We start from the raw sequence: 16,022 nt of genomic DNA, 5'->3' as shown, positions 1-16,022 counted from the left end.
AAGGAAATCTAGTAAGCTTCCTTTTGACATAAATTCAGTGACAATGTAAATTGGCTCTTCGGAAACAACAGCATATAGTGGAACAAGTTTATCATGTCTTAATTTTTTCATTATCTGAGCTTCTTGAAGAAAAGCTTCTGGCATCATTGTACCTGGTTTTAGTGTTTTGATTGCTACTTTTGTGGTTCCATTCCATGTTCCTAAAGAAACAACACATTTTATGAATTTATATTTTAAAGGATTTTAGACCAAACTTCAGTAAACTGCAGTTATCTTGAATATTGAAACATATTTTATCATAAATTGTGGCACTTTAATCCATAGCTAAACAATGACAGAAAACAAAAATTCAGGCTTCTTACCCATCCACACTTCGCCAAAACATCCTTGTCCTAGTTTAACCTCTAGTCGCAAAGATTCTCGAGGGATTTCCCAAGCATCTTTTGCTAGACCTTGAGTCTGAGGTTTCACAGTTGGACATACAGTGGTTAACTTGTGGCATAAACCATCAGCATGTTCTGTGTAGTGTTTTACCAATTTCTGCAGAGTATCAAATTGTGCTCTGGTTGTGATATAGTAGCCACCATTGTCAAGTTTCCTAATTTTGTAGTGCTTCACATTGTCACCCCTTACCTCATCCCAATCACGAATAGAGAGGGAATAAGCACCTGGGTGGAAAATAAATATTTTCATTATCTCTTTCTCAAAATACTGTCCCAAGAAATTTTATACTTACACTAGTATAACAATATTCATACCTTTAGTAGTTTCACTCTCTCTTACTAAGAAAATACCTCGTTGATTTCCAGGATTCAGGAGTAATCTTTCAGCATCTTTTCTCCCCATTTTGCCAAAATACCATTCTTCTGCCTGAATGGAATCTGCAGGCGCTACATAATTGCTTGGGATATAACCATTCTTTCCTGTAGCGATTGATCTTGCTTCCCACCAGTCTCCTTCCGTATTGTTAATTATTTGAAATCTTTCACCCTTCTTAAATGAAAGGTCTTCTGTAGTTCTAGCTTCATGATCATATAAGGCCACAAATATAGTAACACCACCTGTTAAACCAGCAGGATACGAACTTGGCACCACTGAGAATGAGGAAGATGTGCCTCCAAAAGGTGTTACCCCTGAGGATCCCCCAAATGGTGTCATGGAAAGACTGCTGAAATTAACTGCTGTTCCCTTTGCTGAAGATGACGGACACGGTGACGCTGCGGTGGGTTCTGCTCCATAATGGCTTGCACTTGTACTGACAGGCTCTGAAGTATTTTCAGGTCTATATTTAATGGCTGGACTTTTGTTTTCTTTACTTTTAATGCAGCCCATTATCAAATCTGTTTTATGGTCGCGCTCTCCTGAGTCGCTGCTACCGCAGCTCGGGGTGGCGGGCGGGGGCGGCGGGCGGAGGCGAGGCCCGCGGGCCCTCTCCCTCGTCCACCTCCTCGTCCCGGGGCGTACGGCGGCAGCAACCTTACTGCATATTTTTGTTGGCTGAGGGGATTTAATGGTCCTTTAAAATCTCTGTTTAGATAGGAGTTGAAGGTATTGGGTTCATATGTATCTATGGGGTTAGTGTATCTATATTTATCCAGGTTGGTTTTACATTGCTCACAATTAGCTACATAGCCTTTTAAATTTGATGTATTGTCACCTTTTGATTTCTGTCTTAACAGCCACTTGAACAGCGAGTGTGTGCTTATGTAATTATATGAGTGTTTGTGGAGTGTAATCTGCTTCCAGTGTCTGATTAATTTTAAAGTAATCTTTCTGTTTTATTATCATTATTGGGGGCACTTGGGGTATCTCCCAATCATTGTCTGATTTTCTTCTGAATTGTAGAGGTGGTAATGAATGTCTTCATGAGTCGTCTGGATTTCTTTGTAGCTTTCATTTGGATATGTTTTGTGTGTCATTTGTTAGGTTCCTTGTTAATACATCTAACTATCTATTAAATTTGTGGCCTTTGAATGATCTTTTTGTTTTTTGTTTTTCAAGATAGGATCCTTCTCTGTCACCCAGGCTGGAGTGCAGTGGCGTGATCTTGGCTCACTGCAGCCTCAACCTCCTAGGCTCAAACAATTCTCCTGCCTCAGCCCTCCAGGCAGCTAGGACTACAAGTGTGTGCCACCACGTATGGCTAATTTTTTTTCTTATCTTTTGTAGAGATGGAGGTCTTGCTATGTTGCCCAGGCTGGTCTCCAACTCCTGTTCTCAAGCAATCTTCTCACTTCGGCCTCCTAAAGTGTTGAGATTATAGGCATAAGCCACTGTGCCTGGCCTAAATTATCTTTTTGGTATGCTGATATGTATCATAAATATCTTAATTCTGTTTGATAATTTTTAAGTTCCTCTCAGTAAGATTTGGACCATATATCATTGGTCCAAATGCATTTAAGAATTAATTAAAATGTCATTAATTTAAAAATTATTTTGTTTCTATATGTGTGATTATGGGGCTATGTTACTGTGACTGCTCATGAATTTGTAAATACACATGCACACACACATATATTCCTTTGATTTTCTGAGACCGAGTGTCTGACTGCTCTAACAACTGCAATCAGTTCTGCGTAAATACACTTATTTGACTCCTTCAGGATATATGGTCTTGGAGTGTGAGTACTACTGCTGTTCAGTGGGTCTGGCCTTTGGGATCATGGAGGCTGATCCTTCTGCAAGCCTGGTGTGTGGCAAGACATTAAACCAGATCAGGCCCCATTTTCCTATATTGTCGCAGGTTTTTCTTGTCTTCAGAATAAATTCTGGCAAGTCCGTTTTAGTCTTGTGAACCTGCTCCATGAGAAGATACTGGTTGACCCTCAAAGCCTCAAAACAGATACACCTGGATGTATCTGTTCCATGTGAGCAGCTTTCGATCAATTTGGATACTTGTCAGTTTTTCAGGATTCAATTTTATCCAGTGAAGAAAAGGCATGTGACATGTTATTGTAATGTTGTTGCCAGTCAGATGCTTAGTGTTTTTTAGGGCTTCATGTGTAAGCCATATGTATTTATGAATGGGCTGTATTTGTTGTTAGAGTATGGGCATTTTGTTATTTGAAATCCCACCAGCAAGAAATATTTAGAATCTAATTTCTATGTCCATAATGATCATGTTCTATATTCATTACTCATCAGAACTTTCAACCCAAGTTGTTAATCTGAAGATGGGTAATGCAATATTTGAAATATGCTAATGTAGTTTTTGAGTGTTTCAAGTTCTTGTCCCTATGTGTAGTCTTGGGATTTTCTAGATATATTATATATTGGTTCCAAGATGATGTTTAAGTAAGGTGTATGCCGTTTCCAGTATCCAGATAAACCTGTTAGTCTTTGTGCTTCCTGTTTGTTTTTTGGCAGCTTAAGGGCTTTTTATTTTATCTATTCCTGTGGTTGAGATTTTTCTCCCTTCTGATGACCATTGTACTCCTAAAAATTTGCAGTTGGTGTCTGGTCTTGTGATTTTGTCTATATTAATAGCGTATCCCCAAAATCTTAAATGTGTTATTAATTGGGATTTTTCCTGTTTAATTTGTTCCTGGTCATTATTTACCATTTTGATGTTATCTATGTATAATATTATTAGTGACTTGTAGTCTGATGTGTCCCCCACCAGGTTACTTAAGGGTGTGTGTCTGCTGCCTGAACCCTGAAGGCTAAGGAGTGAGCCAAAGCCATGGTGCCCAGCCTAGGAGCAGGTGTCCATGATAACCCAAACATCCCGGGAAATGTCTGAGAATCTTCCACGAAAAACAGTCTCATTTCTTAAATGCAGTAGGCAAAGAGCCAGAAAATTAGCTTAAAAGCAGTTTAGAAATGAGAGGTGGTGTGGATCTCCAGAGCTATCCTACCAGGAGTCCCTGTATGTAAGTCCTAATAAATTTGTTTACTCCTCAAGCTAGACTTGTCCAAGTCATTCTTTGGTCCCTTGGTTTATTTCTAGTTTGGGGGATGCACATCACAGTCCCAAGTTTTCTTGTTATACATGTATATTCTGATTGGTCTATGCATGATTATAAAATGGAGTGAACTATTACTGAACTATTTAGATATCCCTGTGGTAATCTTTTGAATTGGTATTGTTTACCTTCCCATGTAAAGTTGGTATATTCCTGGCTTTCTTTATTTATTGGTGTGGCAAAGAACATGTCTGACATGTCTATGATTGTAAAGTATTTGTCATTATGATTAATAATCTCGTCTATGAGCTCTTCTACATCTGGTAATGCTCTTGACATTTTAGTTGATACTTTATTTAAATTTCTATAGTCAATAATGAATCTATAGCTCCTGTTTGTTTTTAAGACAGGCCATACCGAACTATTAAAATTATTTGAAATGACAATTATAATAACATCTTTCCTGAGGAGTTCTAGAATCTTGGCTGTTATTTTTTTATGTCCATTGTTTAATGAGCCCTGTTTGGTGCATGTAGCATGCTGTGGTGTAGGCAGTGTTATGGACTTCATTTTAATTTGTACTAGGTTAGAAAATTTTAGTTCCTTTAGTTTCTTAATAGGCCGCTATAGGTTAAAAAGATTTGGAATACGATTCATTCCTGTAATGTCTTATAATTTGGGCAAGGAGTCAAATGTGCAAAGTATAGCTTTAGAGTCATAGAGCAGTACAGAAGTAGAGGCAAGAAAGCTTCAAGATTATTTCCTCTGAGTCCTTCTGTATGAATGTTTATGTCAGAAGGTGGTGCATTATATTTTAGAAGGCTTACTTGTGATCCAGAGTCTTTAAAAAATGGAATGTATGTGTATATTTGTAATTTTATAACTAAATGTTCATATGGTCTGTTATCCCCAGGTTTGAGTGTTTTAGCCTGTACCTGGGGGGCGAGTTTCTCGTTTTTAAAGATTATTAGTATTATTTGAGATGGAGTTTCACTCTTGTTGCCCAGGCTGGAGTGCAGTGACGTGATGTCAGCTCACTGCAACCTCCACCTCCCTTGTTCAAGTGATTCTCCTGCCTCAGCCTCCCAAGTAGCTGAGATTACAGGCATGTGTCACCATGCCTTGCTAATTTTGTATTTTTAATAGAGACACGGTTTCACCATGTTTGTCAGGCTGGTCTCAAACTCTAGACCTCAGATGATCCACTCACCTTGGCCTCCCAAAGTGTTAGGTTTATAGGCATGAGCCACCACGCCTGGTAGAATTTCTTTTTTTTATGGTAAAATTTCTCTGTGGTTATTGTTGCTATTTTTGAAATTATGTGTTTGGTGGATGGCCCTATTGCCACTTCTTTGTGACCTTGATTGCAAATTATTTTGTTTAGGTTACTGCTCATTTTATCTGGGTTGCCAATTCGCCTTGATTTATTTTGCCAAGTTGCCCTCAGTCTCTTTTAGTCTTTATTAATTTTTTAAGTCCCAAGGACCTCAATACAATGTATATTGATTTTGGATGAATTTTCAGACTTGTATATTTAATATAAAGGTTATATGTGCCTTCTTGAGTTTATCTATTGGTGTTTTTAAGTTTGCCATAAATATTATCTTATAGGTTACTGAAAATTCGGCAAAAAGTTGGAATATTTCTAGGTAAATCTTGCATAGTTCTACATGCTGACAGAGAATTCATGTAGGAGACCTTAAGGTTAGGTGATAATCCCAGGAGAAGTGCTCTCTTTATTTCATTTGTAACTGAGATTTCAAATGGAGTGGCATATCAGTTGTATCTATCATACAGCATTCCTAAAATGGCAAATTTCTTTGTATTATTTCTGCCTGTGGTAAATTATTCCATTTGAGTCTGTCCCCAAATTTTATTGGGTCTAAATATGGGTGGACAGGTCTCCAGACTAATGTGATCCAGTTCCAGGGGGTAGAACACTCTTGGGTGATTTGTTGTTACTTTATAGTTTATAATTTAGTGATGGGTTTTCTGTTAGTGTAGTAATCTCATGCATTTCTGTGCCTGATAGCGCCATGGTGTTGCTTTGTTATTCCACAGATGGAAGAGTCAGTCTGCAGCTGTGGTCTGTCTTTGGCAAAAATCTGCTCTTAGTTTCTACATTTTGCTGTGGTGTAGCCTCTGTTTTCACGGATATCCTGAGGTCTGCCATTTTCATAGTTGTCATCTGTAACTCTTGTTTAGTGATTGTAGGTCTTGCCTCCATGCCCCCTCCCCAGGGGTCATGATTTCCTGGGTTCTCTGGATGGGGGTTCTTTCATCCCCAGGTGTCCCTCTTTAAAAGTTGCTTCTAATGGCCGGGTGCGGTGGCTCACGCCTGTAATCCCAGCACTTTGGGAGGCCGAGGCGGGTGGATCACGAGGTCAAGAGATCGAGACCATCCTGGTCAACATGGTGAAACCCCGTCTCTACTAAAAACTACAAAAAAATTAGCTGGGCATGGTGGCGCGTGCCTGTAATCCCAGTTACTCAGGAGGCTGAGGCAGGAGAATTGCCTGAACCCAGGAGACGGAGGTTGCGGTGAGCCGAGATCGCGCCATTGCACTCCAGCCTGGGTAACAAGAGCGAAACTCCGTCTCAAAAAAAAAAATAAAAAAATAAAAGTTGCTTCTAAAAAGGATTTACTTTTCCTTGAAATACTAAGGGCTAGCTTTTTGCCTTTCTGGTAATCCCAGTGCATCTGTGGGATATTTTGATTTAAAAGTGCAGGATTTCTTCTTTTAGAGTCCTGATAATTAAAGGTTTAACATTTTTAGGGTCCTGCAAGTCTGATCATGCATCCCTAGGGGATCATACAGAAAGTTTTCTTCTGATTTCCAACTCTGTTAGGTACCAAGGATCCTCAATATTAAGACTTATATTTGGGTAGCAAATTTTTCTTTTTTCATAAGAGCACAAATCCACTTTTATTTATTGACTTTTCATTAGTTTAAATCCTTGAGGGGTACAACATCACTCAGATTCTGGGTCCAATGGCCTTACCAGGAAGATTGCTTCAGAATTTGGCACGAATCATGCCACTGTTTCTGTGGGCTTGAGTGACTTTTCCCCAGATTACTCTTTGGTTTGCCGCCAGGAATCACTGTGTTGTTCTTTGTTTTGCATATATAGGCACATCTTTTGCCCAAATAGAATTCTGTTTCATCTTGGGCATAAACACCTTTGATTTTAAGAAGAGCTGTGTGCTCCCTTTGATTTTGGAGACCCTGCTTATAGCCAGCAGAAATGGCTGTGGACAACAGCTTTCCAGACATATTTTCTTTTAGAAGTCCTATTTCCAGCAGGTATCACAGGATCCAAGATGGCAGGAAGAGAGTTTGATTTTCTTTGAGTCTGCATTATGCAATATTATTTACAACTTTATTAATAAAAATATTTCAGTTTCCCACCTTAAATAACTATGTAACTGGAGGTTATGCAATAATAACTTTCCTTTCTTTCTGCCAAATTAAACTTTTGTTTTGCCAAACACTGTCTTGTAAGTTGAGGCCCTAGGGCAGACATGGTGGCTAACGTCTGTAATCTCCGCATTTTGGGAGGCTGAGACGGGAGGATCTCTAGAGCCCAGTAGTTTGAGACCAGCCTGGACAAGATGGCAAGAACTCATCTCTGATAATAATAATAATAATAATAATAATAATAGTAATAATAATAAGTTGAGACACTGCTTGGTGTGAGCCCTTCTGTCTCCACCAATTCCTAGCTTGGCATCAACCAAGACCCTATTAGCCTTTGAATTTTCATGACATGGGAGGGCTCTATGCTATCACTCAAGGTTTTCCTCACGGATCCAGGCTTTCAAGGCAAAGTGAGGTTATGTCTTTTTTTGAGAAGGTGTTTGTTTTGCCAAATGTCTTGTAATTTAAGTTGTGGTGAAGGCTTTGGCTTTAGAAATTTTATTAATTGTGTTACTACAGTTTTGTGATCATAAGTGCCAATTGCTTTTAGTTTTGGAAATTTGTGGAGGACAGCTGCTGACTATGCCAATTGTTGTGCATGGCATGAGGTAAGACCATAACCAGGTCCATACACAGTTGTGTCTTTCCACAAGGTCAGACTTTTACTGATGCCTGTGTAATAACAAAAGCCGCGGGCTGCATGAAGTTTCCAAAGAGAAATTCTCTTTAGTACAACCCATTCACTTGGTAGTCAGACCCATGGGCACACAAGCTCAAGCCAACCCAGAAGTCAGTCAGTATTGCAAACCACACATGGTAGTATAATTAATCAATATATAAACATTATAGATTAAGATTTCTACAACAAACAAATTAGCATTTACATCAAGAGGATAGAGTGCAAGAAAAAGAGTTAAACCAGTCCAAGGAGAACCATATGGACAAGGAGAATGTCCTAGGTTGATAGAGATGATCCTCAATGTCTTGCAAGGAAGAGTACTTGATTTAGACAGATGCCAGGTACTGATCATGAATGACAACCAGTACCTGTCTATTAAGGTGGTTGTCTCGAGCTGGTGAAGTCCTCTCTTTTGATAGTGTTCTGGTGAAGACTGATGGTAAAGATTATGTCTAGTGCCACACACCTGTAATTCCAATACTTTAGGGGGCCAAATTGAGAGGATCTCTTGAACCCAGGGGTTTGTGACTAGCCTGGACAAAATAGTGAGACCCTGTCTCTACCAAAAATGCAACAAATTAGCAGGGTGCGGTGGTGTGCACCTGTAGTCCCAGTTACTTGGGAGGCTGAGGTGGGAAGATTGCTTGAGCCTGGGAGGTCAAGGCTGCAATGAGCTATGATTGTGTCATTGTACTTCAGCCTGGGCTCTGGTCTCAATTTTTTTTTAAAAAAGAGTGTGTCTGGTTATGTCCTTATCTAGTTGGATGTTGTCTCTGTTGATTAGGTGAGCTTCGGATCTTTGTTGACATGATGCCTTTACAAATGTAAAATGGAGTCTGGAGTTACTTATGTCAAGGATGTTCTATGCATTTGGCTTCCTGGAATGATGTGGGCTTGATGATAGAGTTTTGCCTCTGCTTTCCTCTGCCCTAGGATTGGGCTTCTATACAATGTAGCCTAGTGTGGAGCACAGCACATCTAGGTTAATGATCAGGTAGAGCTGAGTTCAAATTTTGCCATTACCATTTTGGCCCAAGACATGCTATTTATCTTCTCTAAGCCTTAGTTTTATCATCTGTAAAACTGGCTAATCAAATAACGGAAAAGAAAGAAAATAAAATTCTGTTTAACTTCCGAGTTTTGGTTTGAAATTTTCCTCCATGTTCAAACTGAATGGAAAGCAATATATGCATGTGTAAGAACAAAACAAGAAAGAAAAATTAGAAGGACAAATACCTATACATTACTGTGATTTCCTATAGTGGTAGGATTATGAAAAAGTTTTCATTTTCTTTTCTGTAATTTCATGTATATGCTGAATTTTCTACCATGAGCATATAAAATTTATTAGTAAAAATATATGTTATTTAAAAATCTGCTCACAACTTACACAAAAATTAACTACAAATGAATCATAGATTTAAATGGAACACACACAAAACTATTACACTGTAGAAGAAAACATAAGAGAAAATCTTCACAATCTTGGGTTAGCAAAGAGTTCTTAGCCATGATACCAAAAGCATGATCCATAAAAGAAAACATTGTAAAAACAGATCTCATCAAAATTAAAAACTTGTTATTAGAAAGACCTTGTGAAGAGGATGAAAAGATAAGCTACAGGCAGAATAATGATTTACACACCACATTTCTGACAAAAGACTCATATCCAGGATATAGAAGAACTCTCAAAAGTCCGCGTTAAAAATCAAACAATCCAATTGGAAAATAACCCAAAACTATGAGAAGATATTTCACCAAAGAAATCAATGAGAAGATATTCAACATTATTAAAGTACAAATTAAAACCACAATGCAATATCAGTATATACTTATCAGAATGGCTAGAATTTTTTTTAAGTGATAACATCAAATGCCAATAAGGATGCAAAGAAGTTGAATCACTTATAAATTGCTGATAGGAGCCAGGTGTGGGGTCTCACACCTATAATCCCAGCACTTTGGGAGGAGGCCAGGGTGGGAGGATCACTTAAGGCCAATGAGTTAGAGACCAGCCTAGGCAACATGGAGAGATCCCATCTCTACAAAAAAATTTCTTAAAAAAGAAAAAAATAAATTGCTTGTTGGAATGTAAAATGGTATAGTCGTTCTGGAAAGAGTATGGCAATTTTTTACAAATCTAAACATGCATCCACCATGCGATCCAATAATTATACTCCTGAGCATTTATTCTAGAGAAATGAAAGTTTATGTTCACATAAAAATCTACCCACAGATGTTCATAGAACCATTTTCTGCAACTGCCAAAAATTGGAAACAACCAAAAGTCCATCAATGGGTTAATGGCTAAACAGACTATGGTACCATATGGTATTCCATATGGAAACATATGGTATTCCATACCATAGGATGTTACTCAGCAATAAAACCAAATTAACTGGCTGCCACGGTGGCTCATGCCTGTCATCCCAACACTTTGGGAGGCTGAGGCAGGTAGATAATTTGAGGTCAGGAGTTTGAGACCAGCCTGCCCAATATGGTGAAACTCCGTCTCTACTAAAAAATACAAAAAAAAAAAAATAATAACAGACATAGTGGCACATGCCTGTAGTCCCAGCTACTTGGGAGGCTGAGGCAAGAGAATCACTTGAACCAGGGAGGCAGAGGTTGTAGTGAGCCAAAATTCCACCACTGCACTCCAGCCTGGGCAACAGAGCGAGCGAGACTCCATCTCAAAAAAAAACCAAATGAACTATTGATGCATGAAACAATTGGATAGACTTCAGGGAGTTATAATAAGTGAAAAAAATCAATAATCTCCAAAGGTCATATATAATGCCAGTTATATACATTTTGTAAATAACAAAATTATAGTGACAGAAAACAGATTTGCCGCAGTTTAGAGATGTTGGGGGTGGGGAGTGGGGTGACTGTGACTATGAAGAGCTGGGTAGCAAAGGGAGATCTTAGTGTTGATGGAATAATTCTGTATCTCGATTGCAGTGGTCAGTATAAGAATCTACAAATGTGATAAAATGATATAAGAACTGTACACAAACATTATACCAATGTCAAGTTTCTGGTTTTGTTATTATATTATAATTAAGTAGAATGTAACTCTTGGCAGAAATTCAGTAAAGTGTGCACTGGGACCTATGTGTAGTCACTTTGAAACTTCTGGTGAATCTATATTTAAAAAAAAATTACCCACTCCCTACATAGTGATGACATTAACTTGCAGTAGGTATAGTCTGGGAAGAAGCCCACCTCTAGCATCCCAAGGTTTTTCCTGTTGTGTTCCTGACCCATGCCATCATTTGTCACTTGACACACTTATTTGGACCTAGTCTTAGTCCTTAAGCTCGTCTTCAAGGTCACTGAGGGCAGGATTTAGGTCTTATTCACCAGATATCAGAGCTGCTATCAGAGTGGTTGTTTAATCCATGTGTACAGTGAGATAGACAAGGGGCTGTGAGACTGGGGGTGCCACTGGCCTCAGTGGGGCTGGGCTGCAAATTTGGAAGAGACAGATAACCACACTCTCTAGGGAAGTAGTTGGGGTCTAGGCGGGTCAGTGCTGGGAGACGCAATTTTCCTTACAGCATGGGTGCCCCTGCACATTCCTTCTAGGTAAGCCCTGACTGCAAGGCCTGACTGCTTTTTGCTTGGGTAGTTTCTCAGGGTTGTGCTTTAACAAGCAACCTTTTATCCCAATTTTTTTTTTTTTTTTTTTTTTTTTTTTTTTTTTTTTTTTTTTTTTTTAGACGGAGTCTTGCTTTGTTGCCAGGCTGGCCTACAGTGGAGTGATCTCGGCTCACTGCAACTTCCGCCTCCCGAGTTCAAACAATTCTTCTGCCTCAGCCTCCCGAGTAGCTCGGACTACAGGCGCGTGCCACCATACCCAGCTATTTTTTGTATTTTCACCATGTTGTCCAGGATGGTCTTGATCTCTTGACCTCATGATCCCCCCACCATAGCCTCCCAAAGTGCTGGGATTGTGGGCGTGATCCACTGCGACCGGCCAACAAGCAACCTTGAAGGATAAAATAATGTCTTCCCCCAGAAACAAAGAGCAGGCTTGCTTACAGCTTGCTTTAAGATTGGTAAATTCTCTAAGCTCAGTGTTCTTCCGCCGCAATGTCAGCCCACTACACACTCAGCGTCTACATGGGTCCCCTCTGTGTTGGCCCCCTGGGGCTTCGGACTTAGTGAACTAAGGTGCTCATGCTTCTTCCTGTGCCATGGGTAATAAGTCATTTGTCTTATGAATCTGATGTTTTCTGTCAGTATCCATGAAACTGTGACAGGCTCATGTTTAGCCTGCAAGTAGAATAAAATCCCAGTCCCTGCTGGAGTGAGGTTCCTGAGATTCATGGGCACATTGTTCTGTCCCAGCCACAGGGTCTAAAGGGCATGGCACTATGTCAGCTGGATCTGAAGAAGACCTGCTTGAAGGCACCTTCTTGTCTTTGGTGAGGAACTGTCCCCTCACTTCATAGCCACCTGGCCTGTTCCTAACTGACAGCCTAAGTAGTCCCCTAGGGCCAAAATTCAGGCCAAGTCACTGCCAAATGATGGGCCTCTCTAGACTTCATCCATCTATTTTACCAGTCATCTTACTGACTCCATCTGTCTGACTCTGCACCCTCTCAGGGCCACTGGAGCAAGAAGATGCAGAAGGGTGGGGAAAAGAATGGGGGTGGGGTAGGGTGGGCAAACCATGCAGCCTTTGCCCTGTATAATCTGGTAACTTCCATTTATTAAAACATCCAACAGACTGGGCACGGTGGCTCATGCCTGTAATCTCAGCATTTTGGGAGGCCTTGGCAGGTGGATTATGAGGTCAGTAGATTGAGACAAGCCTAGCCAATATGGTGAAACCCCATCTCTATTAAAAATACAAAAATTAGCTGTGCATGGTGGTGTGCGCCTGTAGTCCCAGGGACTCAGGAGGCTGAGGCAGGAGAATCACTTGAACCTGCGAGGTGGCGGTTGCAGTGACCCGAGATTGTACCACTGCACTCCAGCCTGGGTGTCAGAGACTCCGTCCTAAAAAAAAAAAAAAAAAAAAATCCAACTGCTTTATTGCTGAATGTCTCCAAAGTGAATCACTATTTGTTTAAGGAACACAAAAAAGAATAAGACAGAGCATCTGAGCCTAGAAGAAGTATGCGAATTTGGAGTTAATTTTAGGTTTTGACCACTTTGGACCGACATTTGTGATGTCAGCAAAATTATTTAACCTCTTTGAGAATCAGTTTTTCTCACCTGTAAAACAAAGTAATATTAGAATATTACATCAAGAGTTGCTGGAATAATATGGAAAAGCATTGATCACGTTGCTGGCCACACAGTTGCCTTCATCTAACTACGGTAGGTCGTCTGTTGACAGGTTTTTGGAAGCTGCAACTTTGGTTTTTTTTTTTGTTTTTTTTTTTTGGAGATGGAGTCTTGCTCTGTCACTCAGGCTGGTTGCAGTGGTGTGATCTCGGCTCACTGCAACTTCTGCCTCCCGAAATCAAGCAATTCTCCTGCCTCAGCCTCCCAAGTAGCTGGAGTTACAGGTGCATGCAACCATGCCTGGCTAATTTTTGTATTTTTAGTAGAGATGGGTTTCACCGTGTTGGCTGGGCTATTGTTGAACTCCTGACCTCAGGTGATCTACCTGCTTCAGCCTCCCAAAGTGCTGGGATTACAGGCATGAGCCACTGCGCCCGATGGAAGCTGCAACTTTAAGTGAAATGACATATAATGAAACCAAGTTTATGATAGACTAATTGGTATAAACAAGAGTTAAATTTCTATGGCATAGTTCTGTTCACAAAAACATCACCAAACTTGTAAAGATCCAGAACATTTATAATATTAAACATTGAAATAAGTGTGAACCATATGCACATTTAAGAAAAAATTTAAAAACCAAATCAGGTAATTCTTTACCCATTTTTTTCCTGTTCAGGGTCACAGGTGGCTGAAGCCTATCCTGGCAGCTCAGGGCACACTGGACTGGTTGCCATTCCATCCAGGGCACACTCCCACAAACTCATGCTCACTCAGACTAGGACAATTTAGACATGCCAATCAATATGTATATCAGCCAGGCGTGGTTGCTCACGCCTATAACCCCAGCACTTCGGGAGGCTGAGGATCATGACGTCAGAAGATCGAGACTATCCTGGCTAACACAGTGAACCCCGTCTCTACTAAAAACAGAAAAAATTAGCTGGGCATGGTGGCACGTGCCTGTAGTCCCAGCTACTCGGGAGGCTGAGGCAGGAGAATCGCTTGAACCCAGGAGGTGGAGATTGCGGTGAGCTGAGATCGCACCATTGCACTCCAGCTTGGGCAACAAGAACGAAACACAGCCTCAAAAAAATATCTATCTATCTATCTATCTATCTATCTATCTATCTATCTATCTATATCTATCTGTATATCTTTGGGATATGGGTGGAAACCATACCTAGAGAAAACTCACACAGACAGTGGCCCCAGCCGAGAAGCAATTTTTTTTCTCATTAACTTTATAACAAAATTATGTGGAATAAAACAGTGTTATTCAATGAACTGCTGTGCCTAATTTTCCGACTTCTTTTCAAATTCACAGTCATGGGAGGTGGAGGAATGGAGATGGGGAGGGGAGCGAGGGCTAGGATCAGATTAAAAGAACAACAGAAGAGTCAAGAACCACAAGTGAGGGTCTTGGAGGGCAAGGGCCTCCCTGGCCCTCCATGCTCAACTCCAAAATTATTCAGATGCCACTAAGAATATAGATAAGACAGTTAGTGATAAGTTCAAGGAATGCTTTATTGCTTTAATCACTATATCACATGTTCTTGTTGTTGAGACATCACTAATAAATCCAAGGTCATGGGTAAACAGATATTTAAGGGACTCCATTCCTTGGCCTTAGGTGGTACCTCTTGGTTTGGCATCATCAGGCAAAGACGAAGATCATGTAAGATGCTGGGTTTGTAATCTTTTCCTGATAGACCAAGGTGATTGGAGTCACCCCAGTTTCTGGGTGTCATGAAGTTGCTTGTAGCTTTCTTTTGGAGTGAGGTCTTTTGGGTCCCTGAGATCCTTTGTCAAAGCCATGCCCACAGCCTCTTGGATGCTCCTTCCAGCCCTGAGCCCTCACGTGATGGCTGTGTCATCCAGCTGTGGGGCAGGGTCATGTGCTCACCAGCTAAGTGGATCAGCCCTTCTGACCAGCAGAGCTCCTGGGCTTAGTCCACATATTGGTAGCGGGTGAAGAAAGCAGAACCACCCATAGAATAGGGGCCCTGGCTCCAGTGCTTGATCATGGAGTAGGGACACAGAGCCCGGAACTCCTCTTTGGTGGGGTCCTGGACTGCACCCAGGTCACGACATCCATCACCCGGGCCTGGTCCATGGCAGTAAAGAACACAGAGTCATTGTTCAAGGTATAAGGAGGCCAGGATGACCCTCGTGCTACTGGGGAAGATGCAGTTGGAGCAAAAGATAAAGCGGGAAGCCTGGTCAGTGCAGGACCGGCCACTGAAATGCCGTGGTGCTCCCAGGAACGCTGTGTGCAGGCCGGTATCGCTTTGGTGGTGCTGTTGTAGTGGACCGAATGTCACGCATCCTCCTTGCCTGGGGAGAGGGGCAGCCAGAGACAGAGGAGCCAGGCAGCCTTGGCCGTGCCTTCCACCAACACCTGCTCAGTGGTCAGACGCAACTTGGGCTGCAGAGGGTCGGGCGTTCAGTGGGTGATATGGACCTGGTCTCCTGATATCTCCACCTCCTCTGCTTGGTGAATGGAGCAGTATCATTCTGGGCAAGGGAGAATCATGTAGGGCCTGAGGGAGCTGGCTATAGTCTCCTACAGTTTCATAAAACCTGAGAGTGAAGCAGGCAAAGGAAGGAGAAAGAAGCAGGTGCTGGAAGGCCTAGCTCCACTGAGCTGTTGAGTGAGACTGGATCAGGGTCTCAGAGCTGGAAATGGTTTTGCTGAGCTGCCGCAGGGTGATGCTCTATCAAAGACTGGAAACCTCGACAGGAGCCTCCTATGAGAGCTCTCTTCCCAGAGTCCAG

General features: G+C 41.2%; 1 protein-coding gene and 1 pseudogene across 1 annotated transcript in view; both read right to left on the bottom strand.

Moving 5' to 3' along the window:
• The window catches only part of LOC108315769 (tyrosine-protein kinase Yes-like), a 9,623-nt gene extending 8,128 nt beyond the window's left edge, over positions 1 to 1,495 (bottom strand). Inside the window, exons 1-3 of the mRNA XM_017545308.2 lie at positions 759 to 1,495; positions 363 to 668; positions 4 to 200 (exon numbers count right to left, since the gene is read on the bottom strand). Of these exons, the coding sequence (XP_017400797.1) occupies positions 4 to 200; positions 363 to 668; positions 759 to 1,332 (1,077 nt within the window). The 5' untranslated portion in view covers positions 1,333 to 1,495. The remainder of the gene's footprint in view (positions 1 to 3; positions 201 to 362; positions 669 to 758) is intronic.
• A 5,018-nt stretch (positions 1,496 to 6,513) lies between these two features.
• LOC108315850 lies at positions 6,514 to 8,516 on the bottom strand (annotated as a pseudogene).
• Positions 8,517 to 16,022: the final 7,506 nt, after the last annotated feature.

This window comes from Cebus imitator, unplaced genomic scaffold (assembly GCF_001604975.1).
Source record: "Cebus imitator isolate Cc_AM_T3 unplaced genomic scaffold, Cebus_imitator-1.0 Scaffold179, whole genome shotgun sequence".
Lineage (NCBI taxonomy): Eukaryota > Metazoa > Chordata > Mammalia > Primates > Cebidae > Cebus > Cebus imitator.
Note: the sequence above shows the minus strand (reverse complement) of the source record. Positions and strands in the feature narration are given on the sequence as shown.